This window comes from Misgurnus anguillicaudatus, chromosome 21 (assembly GCF_027580225.2).
Source record: "Misgurnus anguillicaudatus chromosome 21, ASM2758022v2, whole genome shotgun sequence".
Taxonomy (NCBI): domain Eukaryota; kingdom Metazoa; phylum Chordata; class Actinopteri; order Cypriniformes; family Cobitidae; genus Misgurnus; species Misgurnus anguillicaudatus.
This window is the reverse complement of record NC_073357.2, coordinates 58,652,096-58,669,525: the sequence shown is the minus strand read 5'-3', so window position 1 is coordinate 58,669,525 and position 17,430 is coordinate 58,652,096. Positions and strand designations below refer to the sequence as shown.

At 36.5% G+C, this 17,430-nt stretch overlaps 3 protein-coding genes and 1 long non-coding RNA gene across 4 annotated transcripts in view; 3 read left to right on the top strand and 1 right to left on the bottom strand.

Moving 5' to 3' along the window:
* The window catches only part of cdh15 (cadherin 15, type 1, M-cadherin (myotubule)), a 28,837-nt gene extending 26,902 nt beyond the window's left edge, over nucleotides 1-1,935 (top strand). The window contains exons 13-14 of the mRNA XM_073859521.1: nucleotides 1,314-1,508; nucleotides 1,588-1,935. Of these exons, the coding sequence (XP_073715622.1) occupies nucleotides 1,314-1,508; nucleotides 1,588-1,788 (396 nt within the window). The 3' untranslated portion in view covers nucleotides 1,789-1,935. The remainder of the gene's footprint in view (nucleotides 1-1,313; nucleotides 1,509-1,587) is intronic.
* A 317-nt stretch (nucleotides 1,936-2,252) lies between these two features.
* Nucleotides 2,253-4,349, top strand: LOC141353088 (uncharacterized). The gene is made up of 2 exons (XR_012360120.1): nucleotides 2,253-2,588; nucleotides 3,053-4,349. It is a non-coding gene; the product is annotated as an uncharacterized lncRNA (long non-coding RNA).
* Nucleotides 4,350-5,520: 1,171 nt separating this feature from the next.
* On the bottom strand, nucleotides 5,521-15,218 carry spg7 (SPG7 matrix AAA peptidase subunit, paraplegin). The gene is given in 18 exon segments (XM_073859519.1): nucleotides 5,521-5,844; nucleotides 6,524-6,800; nucleotides 8,203-8,276; nucleotides 8,415-8,582; nucleotides 8,716-8,872; nucleotides 10,466-10,581; nucleotides 10,670-10,780; nucleotides 10,988-11,090; nucleotides 11,175-11,299; nucleotides 11,372-11,545; nucleotides 11,634-11,829; nucleotides 11,831-11,950; nucleotides 13,075-13,177; nucleotides 13,371-13,510; nucleotides 13,592-13,833; nucleotides 14,016-14,099; nucleotides 14,236-14,329; nucleotides 14,623-15,218. Coding segments are annotated over 17 exon segments (2,370 nt in total). The 5' UTR covers nucleotides 14,773-15,218; the 3' UTR covers nucleotides 5,521-5,844; nucleotides 6,524-6,587.
* Nucleotides 15,219-16,324: 1,106 nt separating this feature from the next.
* Nucleotides 16,325-17,430, top strand: part of ankrd11 (ankyrin repeat domain 11) — a 143,680-nt gene continuing 142,574 nt past the window's right edge. Inside the window, exon 1 of the mRNA XM_055216289.2 lies at nucleotides 16,325-16,769. The gene's annotated coding sequence lies outside the window, so the exon portion shown is untranslated. The remainder of the gene's footprint in view (nucleotides 16,770-17,430) is intronic.

Genomic DNA, 17,430 nt, shown 5'->3' with positions numbered 1-17,430 from the left:
ATGAACTATACCTAAGGTTACTCTATTAACACTGCGTTTACACTAAATTATCATCTTACCTCAACACTAGTTAGATAAGTCATTACTAAAAAAAAAATGTCTCTGAAAAGTGAATTATTTATTTAAAGAGATCTGGTATCATTTGAAATCTTGTTTGAAATTTTAGCGTTTGATGCATTCATACATTTTTTTCAAGTTTTATTTTATTTCCTAAATCTTCACCTCATGCCAGGTACTAGTTAACAACTTAACGCCCCCCTCCCCTTGAGTGTGGGGTGAAAAGGTGATGTTCACCTTTAAATCTGGCAATTTTTGGTCTAGAAGACTAATCTTGGTCTCTTTTTAAGTGTTTCACTGTTTTCAGTGTCTGGAGTTGTAAAAATAAAATAAAATAAAAATAGTTTTAACAGTTTAAGTTTTTTTTAAGTATATATTTTATATTAAAAATCTATAAAAATGAAAATTTTTGTGATACAAATTTTAGTATAAAATCGCAAAACTAAGGATTTTGTGACACTTTTATTATATTTACCAACAACGGCCAATAGGTGTCTCTTGGCAAAAATTGATAAATTACTGTCACTGCATTACTATTAGTGCAAATATGTAGATTACAAACAAAGTCAATGCAAAGACGCAAACAGATGCAAACTCACATGGAGCGATGGGAATAACATGAATTGAGTGTCGCGATTACTGTGAAAACGTGTTATTCGCCTAATACGAAGTTTAATCCCGCAAGTAATCTAAACAAGAAACGCACTGCTTTGCGCAAATTGTTGAATTCGCGAGTAGATTACATACTACTCATACAAAGTCAATGCAAATACGCGAGTAGACGCGAACTTGCGTAGGGCGATGCGAGTGACGCGAATTGGGCAGCGTGATTACAGCAAAAACATGCGCTTTTTTACAATATTTAGCTTAAGCGAAAAAATTGCATGACACAAAGTTAAATCCCACGAGTAATCTAGAGTAAGGATTTGCTTCGCGTTTGGTGTGTATGTCCCATTAGAGTTTTCAATTAGAATTAATTAGAATTCAATAGCAAAATATTAATTATTTTATTTATTTATGCACACTGTTGTCATAAATTAGTCAAATACTGTCCCTGCATTAAATATTTGGAAAAATGCTGGTCAAATTATTATTTTAGAGTCTTAGACCTTTCCAATGCTATATATTTGGTCATGTTTAGATTAGAATTTAATAGTTATATATTAAAGTAAACCTAGCTGTTTCTGTGAGGAACCATGACAGTTATGTCCAGTAAAAGTTGTAAAGTTTTACATGACGCTGTTTCTGTCCACTAGGATGCATTTAACATAGATTTTCTGAGGAACCCGAGTGACGTGATTCCTGCACCAGCCACATATTTCCCTCAGAACCGCAGCCTGCCGAGAGGAAAACAGCCCCTAAGGAAAGATGCTCCACATAATCTCCCTTCTCCTACATATCCTCGCAAACGTGCTGGAGAGCCGACGGACATCGAAGATTTCATTAATGTTGTAAGTGATGTGTCTTAATATTCAGTTTTTCGGGAACATCTTTATTCGGATCATTTTGATCATAACTTTATCTCAACAGGGTCTCGATGCTGCAGATGCCGACCCCAACGTCCCGCCGTATGACACGGCTCTGATCTATGACTATGAAGGTGATGGGTCTGTAGCAGGCAGCCTGAGCTCCATCGCCTCCACAGGTTCAGATGAAGATCAGGACTACGACTATCTTAACGACTGGGGACCACGCTTTAAAAAACTGGCTAACATGTATGACCCACGGTAAAGGCCGGCACGATTCACACGTTCGACACATTTCAGATCTTCTTGTGGACCCAGGCTCTCCAAACCTTGATGTTGCTAAATTTCCTTTCATCTATGTGAGAAGTTGCTGGTGGCGTATGATGTTTTTGTTAAAGGTCATAAGGAAAACTAGTTCACAAACACTCTTTCCTTTCCTTCATGGATCAGCGAGTTATTTTAACATGTTGATGTGACAGGTGCTTGCTGTGGGCTCGTGTGTTTCACATTGAGCAACACCAACTGGAGAGAGGAACTGTGTGGAAGTGCGTACCGATTAGACACGGGGCGAAAGACAGACGCCTTGTTCCTAATACATGTGTCATGGTTAGTTTAGCTGATAACCAACACTGGGGTTTGCTGAGCATGTAAATGGGTTTAAAACTAAGAAAATGCTGTATTGACGATTAGGAAATGTCCTTTTATAAAATGATTATTAGTTTGGCTCCTGAAAAATGACAAAAAAAGCAACAGACAGATACACGGCAAGTCCAAAACTTACTGAGATCAAAGATTTGAGAGCGATGGCAGAGAGAAGGACTTTCCCACAATAACACACAATAGAGTGCCGCAAGGATGATGTATTTTTGTAGGCAAAACCTCTTGGCAAGTTAGCATTTTAGCACTTCCGGTTCCATTGTCCCAAAGTCAAATGGGCCTTTGTTAACCCATGACCTTATTTAAGGCATTTAACCTAAACTCCACTCAGAAAACCCAAGATATTTTCACGTTTTATTCTACGACATAAAACACAAAAGTAATATCTCTACTTGTGGCTTTTTAAAGGTGACATAGAATGGTTGAACGGAGTATTTATCCTTGTTCTGTGATGTGACATGTAGACAAAAATGTTTTTGTTTGGGTCTGTAATGACTTAGAAGCTTCCTAAAAACCTCTCTCAGATAGCTCTATTAGGGTGGGGGATTTTAAACAAGTGGTTTTGCACCTATTTGGCTCCCCCTACTGGCTTAACTTGCAATCTCATTACTGATTGGCTGACTTTGCTGCCACTCAAAAAAAATTAGCCAATTATTTTAAAGTGGATGGGCAGTTAGATGCCTGTGATGTCATAAGCATCAGTTTTTCAGATTGGGCTGTTTTCTGGCTGACATTTCTAAAAGAGGAATTTCTATGAGACTGAGATGTTTAGCATGTTTAGCACTTTTTGTATGTTTGTGAATGTGGGTAGACTACCATTATTCAACAAAGACAAGGTAAAAATGTTTTTTCATTCTCTTTCCCCTTTAAAGTTTTAAAATATCTTTAAACCTTGCTAAAAAGTTGCTACCAAGTTACTACATGGGACTACAGACTTTGCCGGAAACTTTCCATAGAGCAAAAAATATATATTCTCAAATATAATTTTAAATATATTTCAAAATATACAAAAAAATGGCCAAAAAAATACAGTGGCAAGAAAAAGTACGTGGACCTTTTTGGAATGTCATGGTTTTCTGAATAAATTTGTCAAATGTATGTACTGTATTTAGCACAACATATTTTTGGCCAGAGAAATGTATTATTTTGCTGTATGGGTTTAAATGTCATCACACATGAAGATCTCTAAAACAACACAACATGCGCAAAATTCCCAACAACGATTCATCCACTTATCAGTAAACTTATTATTTTTTTTTAATAATGGGCTTTTTGGCGAGGTGTCCCGCTGACTTCTGGGTTGGCCAACAAAATCACGTCATCCACACGGCACTCTATTTTGCTCAGCTCATCATTGAAGATTTAAGGGGGTCGCACACCGGACACGCAGCTCAGCGCAGCGGCGTTCTAAAAAAAAATCGAACACATTGTTTTCTATGAGTATACGCAAACCGGCGCCGACAGGTGGCGCCTGTCCGTGCCGTCCAGCTACGACTCAGGAAGTTGCTCAAATCCCTGTCGCGCCACTCACATAGTTTAACATTAAATAACATCATATTTGTCCAAAATCATTAACGATTAACATTGGCTGCTAACGTATATTTTGCATTTTGAAGTAGACGCTATCTGACGAAGCTCGCGCTATTTAATGTGCACTTCCGGTTTACAATACCCCAGAGTTGTCCTAGACGCGACTTGACGCAGTGCTGAGCTGCGCGTCCGGTGTGCAACCCCCTTAAGAGATTGGATGTTGAAACAGAATTTACATTTTTTGGTGAACTATTCATTTGAATTGTTAAATTACTGATGAGATATTTTAATATCAGATGTTCTTATGATTCTTTTTATACAGGATTGGTTTACTGTAATATATTGTATTTAATAATTTTGGCTTGCTTTCAATTTTACCGTAAAGATCTTTGATATTTCATGAGCCTTTATCATTTTCATACAAAGAAACAAAGTTTGTCAGTGAATGCTGTTTCAATTGTAAATATTTTTGCTTTTCCCCTGAGGAATAGGAACAATTTTCTTTCATAAATACAATCATAATTCCTTTTTGTTGGTTTTTAGTGTTTCTAAATATTGAACTACATTCAGTTTTTATTTATTTCTTAATGTTGTGAAATGCTGTTGTCTTTATAGTTGAAAATAAAACAATGAAATGATGATGACTGTCCTGTTCATTACATTCTGTGCTCAGAGTAAACATCCAAAGTAAAAAAACATACACAGCGAGTTTGCAGTGAAGCCCAATCAATCTGTTACCAGTCTGGAATACATCTATAAAGATGTATAAAACTTTAATTGAAGGTTTCCCAAACAGGGCTTATCCTAGACCCAGACTAAATTGCTTGTTTGAGCTGCCTTAATTTAAAAACACCTTAATTTAAATATATCTTAAAATATATCAGTGCCATTGTTTTGTCTTAATATATAGATTTTTTTTTATTGAAGGTATGTTTGTAAAAAATAACTTTAAATGTCCCAATAAAAGTAAGGCTTAGTCCTAGATTAATCTAAACCCTGTCTGGGAAAATGCCTCGAAGTTTAGTAATTTTTAAGCTTAAAAAAATTGGGGTCAGTTTTCCCACACAGCGTTTAACTTTAGATTAATCCAGGACTATAGGCCTTAGTTATATTAGGACATTTAAGTAATTTTTACAAGCAACTCTTAAAAAAAGGCATGCACCTTGAGACAAAACTACAGCACTAATATATATTAAGATATGTCAATGCAAGGCGTTTTAAAAATATAAAAATATAGGGGTGATGATGGCGCAGTGGATAAGCCCTGGTCGACCAAAAATCTTTAGGATATTAAGTAAAAATCATGTTCCATAAATCTATCTATATATCTATATATATATTAGTATCTGTGTGTTGCTCAGGACTTCATTTTAACAACTTAAAAGGTGGTTTTCTCAATATGTGTATTTTTTGCATCCTCATGTTCCAGATTTTAAACTGGTTGTATCTTGGCCAAATATTGTCCTATCCTAACAAACCATACATCACCAAACAACCAGCTTATTCAGATGATGTATAAATCTCAAATTAAAAAAATTCTACCCTTATAGCTTGTATTGTGGTCCAATAGGCAAATTTTAATGACCTTCTGGAGAGAACACATGTAGTCATGTATGCCGGAGGGACTAAATAAATACATCTGAACAATTATCACAAATGTAATAATTTATTATTTAATGTTTACTGACATAGACATCTCTACACCTGCACTGAAAAAAACTATTCATTCAACTTGCTCAACCCTCCAAGATAAGTGGTCACAACCAACCCACTTAAGCCACATTCAAACAAAAAAATTAGAAAAACAAAACAAAAAAACTTTTGTTTAAATGTAGCTAAAATAAATTGATTGCAACCACTTACCCCAAAAAATTTTGCAAATTGAATGAATAATTTTTTTCAGTGTGATTTACCAAAACCAAAATCTCAGCCTAGTCACCAGTCTGGATAATAATATCTTGTTTAAGTGCACAAAAGAGACCGTTTTATAAACAGAAATACCAACTTTATCTCGCTGCCAAACATTTTTTGTTTCTATGTCCTGGAGACATTTGGCAAAATGAACAGCGTGGAAAATAAACTATGTACATATGTTACTATTTTAAATCAAAGCCAACTACAAATCAAACCTTAAAGGAATAGTCTACTCATTTTCAACATCAAAACATGTTACCACCCCAACCAAGAATCCTTGATACGTAAGCGCTGGAGCACGCCGCGACGCCTCGACAGCACCCAGCCCAGCCCCATTCACTCAACGGCACCACCCAGAGACAAAGTCAGAAGCGACCAAACACATCAACGTTCCTCCCACTCAAGACGAGCAGTTATACGAGCAAGCTTGGTGGCACAAAATAAAACGTGTTAAAAGAGGAACTATATTTTATGGCGTAATAGCACTTTTGGGAGTACTTCGACTCGCCTGAAAAGTCCGCTCCCCTTCTCACTCTCATAATGGGAGAGGGAGGGTGTTACTGCGCCGAGTCGAAGTACTCCCAAAAGTGCTATTACGCCATAAAATGTAGCTCCTCTAAATCCGCTTAGAAAAGCGCTACGTTCTATCCTGTACCACCAAACCCGCTCGCACAACCACTCGTCCCAAACAGGAAAAACGTTGATGTGCTTGGTCACCTCCAACTCCATCTCCAAATGGCACCACTGAATGAATGGGGCCAAGCCAAACGCTATCGAAGCGTCGCAGGGCGCTCCAGCGCTTACGTGCACGCACACAGATGATAGAGGGATGTATCAACAATTCTTGGTTAAGGCAACAACACACTTCAATACTGAAAATGAGTAGACTATTCCCCCAAGCTTTTTCTCTCATTTTGATCTTTCAAGTGTGACAATCAAAGACTGGGATTGTGTTTGCAAGCCTCAGACTGGGTTCAGGTTGACATCCTCATCGTCTTTGTCCTTACGCATGGGTCTCTGGGGTCTCTCATCTTCACCAGTGTCCTGCTTATCTCTTTCAGCCTCCACCCAGCTTTGAGGAGCGATCATCTTCTTGGGTCCAAATGGAGGAGGTCCGAGCAAAGCTTCAATATCGTCATAGTTCACCACCTCCCTCTCCAGCAGAGTATTAGCCAGCTAAAACACACACACAAAAATGGTACAATATAGTAGAACAAAAAATGCTAACGTATCAACCGAGCAAATAAAAACATGTTAGAATTTTAAGACTTTTGAGATGCATACAATTTTGACAGCACAATGTACACGTCATTGACTAAACATTTGCGTGTTTGCAATAATACAAAGTCAGATAAACACAAACTAATGCTGTATGGTTCGAAGTAGGGCAGTACAATTAATCGTATTAAGCAAGATAATCGAGAAACGACGGCTTTGACCTGTACCCTTTTGCAACACTTACTTAATAAAAAAGTTAAATAAATGCATGCATAACGATTAATCGCGATTAATCTATAGCAGAATAAAAGTTTTTTTTTATACTGTATGTGTGTGAACTGTGTATAATAACTAGTTTGTATAGATAAATGCAAACACATGCATGTATATTAGTGCTGGGCAAAGATTAATCGCGATTAATAGCATACAAAATAAAAGGTATTTTTTGCATAAGATATGAGTGTGTGCTGTGTGTTATTATTATGTATATATAAATACACACACATTCGTGTACGTATTTAAGAAACATTTACATGTGTATGTATATTTATCTATATTTTTATATATTCTATATTATATATAAACAAAAAATGGATATATAAATAAAAATGTTCTGATATATATATATATATATATATATATATATATATATATATATATATATATATATATATATATATATATATATATATATATATATATATATATATATATATATATGTATGTATGTATGTGTGTGTGTTTAAATATACATAATAATTACACACAGCACAGACACATATATAATGCACAAACGCACTTTTATTTTGTATGCGATTAATCGCAATTAATCTTTGCCCAGCACTAATGTATATATTTAAGAAATGTTTACATGTGTATATACATTTGTATATTTATGTATAATTTATATTATATATAAATATAAATACTTAATATATAAATATGTTTTTTCTTAAAATTATACATGCATGTGTGCATATTTATATATACATAATTATTATACACAGTTCACACACATATTATGATGTAAGCAAAAACGTTTATTCTGTTATAGATTAATCGCGATTAATCGTTATGCATCCCTATGTGACTATAATCGAGAAGCCCTAGTTCGAAGTGTTGTGAAAATCTGGACTAAATTACATCTTGACCTTATTATTCATTTAAAATGATGCATCATATCCCGTTATGCCGAAATAATTTCACATGCATAAATATCGTGTGGCCACTCCTTTAGTAAAAAAATGTGAGATTGGATTATGAAAATGATGTAATAACTGCTTGAGCTTCATATTATTAATCTGATATGATGTGATTATATTGATCATACTGACAGGATTGGGTGATGGATGGCACCTACCAAAATCAGTTTGTCCCTGTTATCCAAGAGTAATTTCTCAGTTTGCCTATAGGCCTGCGCTATTAAGATCTTTGCTTCGTGACAGAGAGAGAATGAGAAAATCAAGTGATTACGAAGCAGATAACACACAACATTTTACACACATGATAGACATTTTAACACCCCAGTCTGTCATGAGTAAGCACATTTAACATGTGGAAAAGTTCTTTGACTTACGTGGTCCATCTGCTGTTGGAGGCCTTGGCTGAAAGGTCGACGTCCGATACCTCCCTTCTCCTCAGACTCAGGGAAGGACACGTGACCCACACTTGCTATCATGCCATACTGCTTCACCATTGAGTAGGCGACCCGTGTCACTTTTCGCAGGTCATCCTGTGCACCTAAGAGGAGCGTCAGAGATCAAGTGTTATGAGCAGTCTATGGGAAGGTATAGGTGAAGTGAAATGGCTGTTTCTATGATCTGTAATATAATCCTCTGAAGTATTTTAGGATTTTAATGTTCAGCCGTCCTACCTGTGGTGACCTTATTGAAAGTGATGGCCTCTGAGGCTCGTCCGCCCAAAGCCATGCACATCCTCTCAAAAAGCTGCTCTTTGGTGAACAGATATTGATCTTTCGGCAGAATCTGAGCAAAGCCCAGAGCGGCGTTCGTCCTGGGAGCTATTGAGACCTGGATGCAAAAGTTTGAAGACTTAGACTATGTTTACATTAATGCGTTTACTTTTTAAAGCGCATTACTTTTGCCACGTTTACGCCTTTAAATTTACACTACGCCATCGTTTTCGACCCTCATAAACGGAGTTGTTCGTAAACGCTGCAGACCCTGTTTTAGTTTGAGAACTCAGATGTTGCGCTGAAGTGTAAATGAATGTAGACGGAGTCTTATGTAAACGAACAGCTGATGTTAACGTGACAGCGCATCATTTTTAAAGTAAAAAATATTTTTATTCAAGTAAATGGAGGTTTGTAACGGAGGTTTTGCCAAAAAGAGTAAACATCTACCAACCAGCTATTATAAACGCTATATCAGATTGTTTTAACACGTATCCTTATAGATAATGTCTGTTTTATATTTATGTTTGAGTATTGTTGGGTTTGAATATTGTTGTAACGTTGTTTATGTTTTGTTTAAATTTAGTTAGCTTATTACGAAAGATAGACTGTAATTTTAAACGCCATATAGGGCGTTGCAAAGGCCAATATGAAGCGAGAATTGTAATGGGTCAGACATTATTTTCGAGTTTAATTTAAGTTTTGTTTGCTACTTTAAAATGAATTTCGTTTCATATAATTTGTCACTTAACTTTAATCAATGTTTTGTTGATAAGTTTTGTGAATATAAATGAATAAAAACAATAAAATCAACGTTATATTAATATTTAATGCTTGTTTAGCCGATTGCGCTTTTTGCTATTTCTGTGTTGCTAGCGAGGACGTGCACGGACCTCGCACACTTTTAAAAATTGACGTCATATTAATTTTTAATACTTTAGCCGGCCACGCTTAACACGCGTGAGGGAACACACAAGCATTAAACAGCGACAGGTGAGGGAAGATAAGTTATTTGGTGTTTTTCTGAAGAATACAGTCAGTTTTTACGAAAATTTTCAAATGGACTATAAGATCATAAATATGAACTGCAAACAATTAACTTTTATAAATATAACAGCGTGAAATGGCTAAAGAGGAACTCCCTACATTAAAACAATAAGGCTAAAGCTATACTTCACCTCTTATTATGTTTGATTGAAGTTTGCATTTGCTGGAATTTATTTTTGCTTCAAGTTCGCTACTGTTTAGTACTGTTCACTTGAATGCTTCCTTTTTAAATCATAAAGACCTTTCTGTTTGGTTTATAACATCAATAATATTAATATGTTGTAGGGGGGAGCTGAAGACTTTCCCAAACACATTTTTATAGGTTCAAAAATAGTGTCTGTTGTAGTTGCCGGCAAAGGCTCCAAATATGAATTTTTTTGTCAGTATCGCACACCCCCATGCTGCATAAATGTGGTAAGCTATTATTAGAGTAATACGTTTTTTTTTTACACTTTTATGCCATGCCCAGTTGCGTGATTGGTCGTGTTTAATGCGTTTATGGTTGTGTATAGTGTGGATGAAGATTCTTTTTAAACTGGCAGTATAAACGAGGATCGTTTTCATTTTAAAATGCCGTTTTAAAACGCAAATGCTCTAATATAAACAGGGCTTTAGATTCCTGTACAACTTTACAAGTTGATCACTTTGGTTTAGGTCTGCTTACCTTCAAAACAGCTTCGGTGTGTTCCAGTAACCACCCTACTATAACATGACCAGACTCGTGGAAAGCCACCACTCTCTGCTCCTCTTTAGACAAAATTTTACTCTTCTTCACACTCCCTACACAACACACAAACACACCATACACAACGTTAAGAAGTCATTAAATTTGTTTTAGACTGAAATGGCTGTATTTGATGGTGCATACCAGCGAGAACTCTCTCCACTGCATATTCAAAGTTAAAGGTGTCGATTGATTTGTATCCCTCTCTGGCTGCATGCAGGGCAGCTTCATTACAGATGTTTGCAATATCAGCCCCTGTAATATGAACAATGCACACTTGTAAACTTCAAAATTCATCAATGCATCATAATAAAAATAAATAAATAAATAAATGCTATTGCATTGTCATTAGCAGGTACAGAAATTTGCCAAATATTGGCTAATTTCTTTTTTTTTAACCTGTATACCATGATGCATCCCCTGTCTTATTAAATGCAAAATTATGGCAAAATCATCATTCACCACTGAAGCCTGGTGTCAACTCAGCCAGCCTCAAAGAGTAGAAGTCCGCTGGTTGAGTAAGCTTCAAGATCTTCAGATGTTGCTCGTAGATTTCTTTTCTTTCCTACAAGACAATCATTGTGTGTTACTATTGCCATGACTGATGTGTACCCTAATCCCCATCTATTTATTTATTCACCAACAGTACCTGAAGAGTTGGCAGGTCTATAAATATGTGTCTATCAAGTCTGCCTGGTCTCATAAGTGCATTGTCCAAAATATCCGCTCGGTTGGTGGATGCCAGGACAATCACGTGATCTGTGGTGCCCATTCCTGGAAAACGGAAAGAAATGATATCTCAAGTTTGCAGTTCATGTTTTTATCAAGACTAGTTCAGATTCTCACCATCCATTTCGACTAGTAACTGGTTTAGGGTCTGCTCTTCCTCCGTGTTGGAGAAGCCAGACATGTTAGTGGACCGTTTCTTCCCCACGGCATCGATCTCATCGATGTAGACGATGCATGGCGCTCGGGCACGGGCTTCTTTAAAAAGACTTCTCACCCTTGCGGCACCAAGACCTGAGTGGGCAAATGCATATCAGGGTACAACGCGAAGAATTCATGATGTAATCAAAATAATAAAATCTGCATATTCGTTCTTATTTACCTCCAATCACCTCAACAAACTCTGAACCTGCCATAGCAAGAAATGGGACCTGAGCTTCTGTTGCCACCGCTTTGGCCAGCAAAGTCTTTCCACAGCCGGGTGGCCCCAGAAGCAGAGAGCCTTTGGGTACCTTGGCTCCGAGATGAAGGTATCGGTCTGGATTCTTCAAAAAGAAAATTAATTAAATAGCTACATAAATAGTCCACAAACTCCTTCACTTCCATCTTGGCCTCGTGCATTCCGGCAACATCTTTAAAGCTCACTCCTTTCCCAGACTTTCCATCGACGATAGTGAATTTAGCCATTTTCAATTGATTCTGGTAAAACAGGGAGATAGATAGGCATCGGAAAACAATAATAAGGAAACTACTGTAGTGGAAATCTTGATGTCCGAGAATCGGACACAGTCAATCACTTTAAGTCTAAACTTAAGACTTTTTTCTTTAACAAAGCATTCAGATAATTTGTCTAGAAAATATACTTATCTTGCAATAGTTAGCTTGTACGAACAAAGCATTCACATAACTCGTCTGGGTAATTTACTAATGCCGCAATAGCTAGCCTGTCTGGAACCAAGCAGATATTAAACCACAACACTGTGTTACGCTTGCATGACATACGAACGGCCCCTACGCTAATAGGATTTTGTGTCTTTCTCCTGGTCTCCCGTAAAGGTCAACAAGTCACTGATCTACTGGCCGTCCTTCAAACGTGATGCCTGCCAAACGACCACCGTCTGAATCCGTCTAATCTCCTTATCCGTTTACATACATACATACATTATATATATATATATATATATATATATATATATATATATATATATATATATATATATATATATATATATATATATATATATATATATATATATATATACACACATATACATAGATATATATATACACATATACATAGATATATATATACACATATACATACACATATACATATATATACACATATACATATATATACATATATATATATATATATACACATATACATATATATATATATACACATATACATATATATATATACACATATACATATAGATACACATATACATATACATATATACACATATACATATATATACATATACATACATATACATATACATACATATACATATATATATATCCGAGGGTTTTTTCCTCCTAGGACTTTTCCCATTGGATTTTCTCCAAGGTTTTTTTTCCACCCCTGGGAGTCAGCCGACTTTGGCTTAACCTAGCACCCCCTTTTATATGTTACATATTACTATGTTCGCTTGTTCAGTTTAATCTCAGCCGCTGTATTTTGCTACTTATGTTGTCTATCGATTTTTATGTGTTTCCCCTGCTTCTATTAATGTAAAGCTGCTTTGAAACAATTACTAATTGTGAAAAGCGCTATATTAATAAAATTGAATTTAATTGAAGGTTTCTCCACTTACAAATGCACTAAAGCCGCCATCTCTGCCGCCCATTCCCGCCAGTCGAAAGATGTACCAGAGGATTGCGACACCAATGGCAGCCATGCCAAGCGCATACAAGGCACTGTAATATAAATAAATTACATAATAATTTGCTATATTTTAAGTTTTATCCAATCTGCTTGCAAATCACACGGATTCCTCTTTTATTAAAAGTTCGACAATAATTCAACAATAATACTATTACTAAAATGTGCATTGATGTTAACACATATGTATGCTACATATGAATTTGTTTAAACAAGTGAAAAACTCACTTTCCAAAGAAGCCTGTGCGCTTATAGGTGACTGGTATTCTGTCTTTGGTATCTATATTCAGTTCTTCTTCTGCTGCTCGAAGCTTCTCTTCAAACTTGTCAATATTGGCCACCTGCATTCGGTACATCAGGGCAAGTCTCTACAGCGGACAATAAGATATCAGTGCCATACAAATTTGACTAAATACGGTTTAACAGTACTTCTAAATGAAATGACGTACTGGTCTGCCAAAGATGACCGCCCCTGGGTGAAGGTATATTTCAACAATGTCACTTTCTGGCACCACCTGTACTCGCGACACCTCGCCTTTGGCCAGCATTTCATTCACAAAATCATTCCAGGATATGTTCCCACCACTGGTGTTGATGGAGTTAAGCAAGCTCATGATGACCGCTATTATAAACAGCGTGCGCAGTCTCTCCCTGTACATCTGATCCTCCTGTTCACGTCTCTTCTTCTCTTCTGAAAAAATGATAGCTTATATGTATGAATATGAACATAAACGAATAATAATAAAATCCTTTTATGTGTTTTTTATTTATTGGTGAGTAGCCAGTACAATTTTCCCATCTTTATTATAAAATAATGTTCTTCTAGTTGATATAAGATCATTCGGCTTTGTGTCATAAGAATACAGAAAATACCTTCGTCTTCCTCAGGGGGTTTGCCTTTTCCTCCTTCGTTCTTTTCATGTCTTCTGTTGGATGTGCTAAAATACTGTATCGCACCTGACAGATGTTAAAACACATTTATAGTACACTGTGTGCAAGGATGACACAACCTACATCTGAACTAGCTTTGGCATGTGACATTTGTAAGCTTCATTTTAATGTATAAATGACCAAATACCTCTAAACCACTTACCTAAAAGTTTCCACAATCTCGCAGGTTGTGTGACGAAAGTTTGTCCGCATTTGAAATTAAGTCCAACCAGCCTTGGGATCAGAGGTGCACCACCCTGTCAAACAATTTAACCAGCTAAGTTACACTGAGGTCATGGATAGTTAAGAGATGATATATTGGTCAGGTTGCATAATCACATGAAATGAATGAACACCTATTTTACACATATACATAATCTTAAAATAGACAAACATCTGCATACCTATTGCAAGCCCTAATTGATATATAAACTGCCCTAGAGTTGACGTCATACTATAACAAAATGACATCATCAGTCAAGCATAAGAAAAAGTTATTTGTCTAAACTTAATACATTGAGCACATATTAATGTAAAGTTGGTAACTCACCTGAATGTGTCCTGAGTTTAAACCTCTTCTGTTTGGAGTAACGTTGATCTCAATCTTCTTTTTGCTTTGAATGCAGTGGAAACGAGACGACAGCGACCAAACGCGTTTACTGTAACATTTGCTAGCATGATGCAAAAGCAGCGCTGCCATAATTTTATCGCGTCGTTTTAATCACGTGCATACTATGCTAGAATAATCGCCAGTCTTTATGTGACCTCTTTGAAAAGTTGCTATTACATAGCTGTCATTGCCAACACAGCTCAAGATATCTGCTATGAAATAACAAGCTCGTCTTCCGCTCGAGAAACTTGAAATATGTTGAGGAAATAATAAACCTTCCGACTATTTTAAATAATGTAAAATATATAATTTTTTAAGCAGCTTTGACTACCGAATGCGTGAAGTGTTTACTGTCCAGGCTTGAGAAACGTTTCTGGTGAACTTTCAACTTTTAGAATCAGCCAATCATGTGAGACAGGAAAAGACGAACGGGCCGACGGGAAATGTAGTGCAGCGCAATGAGACGCGGAATGAGGATTGAAGGCTGTCCGTCTGTAGGGATTGCAGTTGTCGTTGTGTCTGCATTTCTAACACAGTCAAATTTTTAAAATCATCGCGTTTAAATCAAGTGAACTTAAACGTTAATTCCTTGTAAATACCCAGAATGCACCGGAAATGTCGTCAGAAGACGAGCTTAATTATTGTTTTTATAAATTTAAACCCATATTTGTTTTTAAAAAATATTTTATTTGTAATTATCTCACATTTTTAACATGCATGGAATGTAAATAATCCAGTAAATCTTCAAAAATTAAAGCTAACTTTAAAAACAAAAGGTATATGGTGTCGTACATTCAACAAAGATTTATGCATTTGGCACTTACATTAATCCTTTTATCTAAAGTGACTTACAGTGCAATCAATACAGTTTATCTGTACGCGTGTGACCGAACCCTCAACCTTTATTCATGTATCTTTATGAAAGGTGCATGCAATGTCTTTATATGGCAGAAATTACAGTTACTACTTTTTTATACATTTTCTGTTCTCTTACTAGCTATATTGTTCTCTGGGTTTGCATTGGCAAAATGACAATACTGTTTACTATATATAAATAGTATTGTTTACAATCTTCAAAAGTCGTAGTAGGTTCTTTACAACAGAGGGCGCCATTGCGTTATTCTCATGCAAGAAATCGGTGTCAGACATGAATTATGACGTCAAAGCAAAATAAGTAAGATAAAACATCAAAATATTACATATAATACTTTCATTCAACAAAAGCACACAGCGTTAAGCATCGATTAATCATCGATTAATCATCGACTTGTTTTCGTGCGGTTTTTAGCGAACAGTTTGTAATGCTTATTAATATTTTGTAAATAGCAATGAACATTCGGTTGAAATTTCTAACTGAACAAGTAGGAACTATCTGTGCTTGTCAATGTGAAAATATCGCCGTTGTCTTCTCTGTTCACTTGAAATCTTGCAAACCCTGCTCAGCCTACTTTCTGGAATTATCCTACTAGGTTCTCCATTTTCCTCTCACGCAAATGGAGCTCGCAAAAACATGCCACGGTCTCTCAGCCATTTTGGCTCGAAGTCGCCGAAGAAAACAACATGGAAGCTTCTCTCGCTTGAGCCACAATGGCGACAGTTTCGCCGTTGCAATGGGTGACAAACAGTGACCGCCCATACGCGTCAGCCTATCACAGTCCGTGTATCAGTTTCTCGCGTCAGCGCGAGTCAAAGGCCGATCGAAACGGTTCGGAAGGAGTCGGACGTAGAGGATTAACTTGAAGCGGAATTTTATTTTTACACATCAAACCAAGCCGAAACGGCAAATTTAACGTTACTGGGGCCAGCTGACTTTCTAAGGAACGAGTGGAGAGTTTATTGCCCTTGCTTTAACTAGTCTATCGGATCCCTGAGAGATTTTAACCAGCGCGTATTTGGAGGAGGTATTCAGCGATTAGCTTAGCACGCTGGCTCGAGGGCAGCGCGAGCGCGAACTGAGATGAGCGTCGCGCGCCTCGGATGTTCCTGCATCGGAGCTTGCTGAAGCAGAAGGCCTCAAATGGGAAAAACAAGCATCGGGAGGGAATACCAAGTATAATTTTGTAGATGTAGTTCACATTTTAGAAAAGGTACGTGCGTTTAATTGCTGTTTATGCTGTGTTACCATTTCTGTTTTGTAGGAAAATCGTCGACTTTTACGATTAGCCCGCTAACGGCTTTAGCCCGCTGCTAACTGGAGTTTATTTCCATCCCCCACCCAGAAGTCGAGGAAATGTTTACGTATTGCTAAAAATCTCCATTAGTTCTGTCAGATTGATCAGTTTTATACATTATTATTTGTTGTGAAGCTCTACATTAATGGTTTATGTTAAAAGCAAGCGTTTAGGTTGTGAGAAATGGATATAATCTTCGTCATGTTGTCGTTTTCTCTTTGGGAATCGGATATGGCCAGACGGGCTCAACTACCCTGCAGAAATCAGCCGTTGGGATGAGCAACTTAGTATACATATATTTTTCAAGGACATATGGTTTGTTTTATGTACTATTGACGTAGTTTTCCACCGTACTGTTGTTTATTTGTTTATAAAACAGTAAATAACAATAAGTTATAAAATAGGAGTTTGCTTAGGGCCATCGCTATAACGTTACTATTTTGATTAATATTAACTTGCATTTCTGCCACGCCGCAGTTTGAATCCTAAATATTATGAGAATACGTGGACTGTACGTGTTTCTAGGATTAGACACATTGTGGTGAAAAATATATTTCTATAGCTCTGATTTGACTCG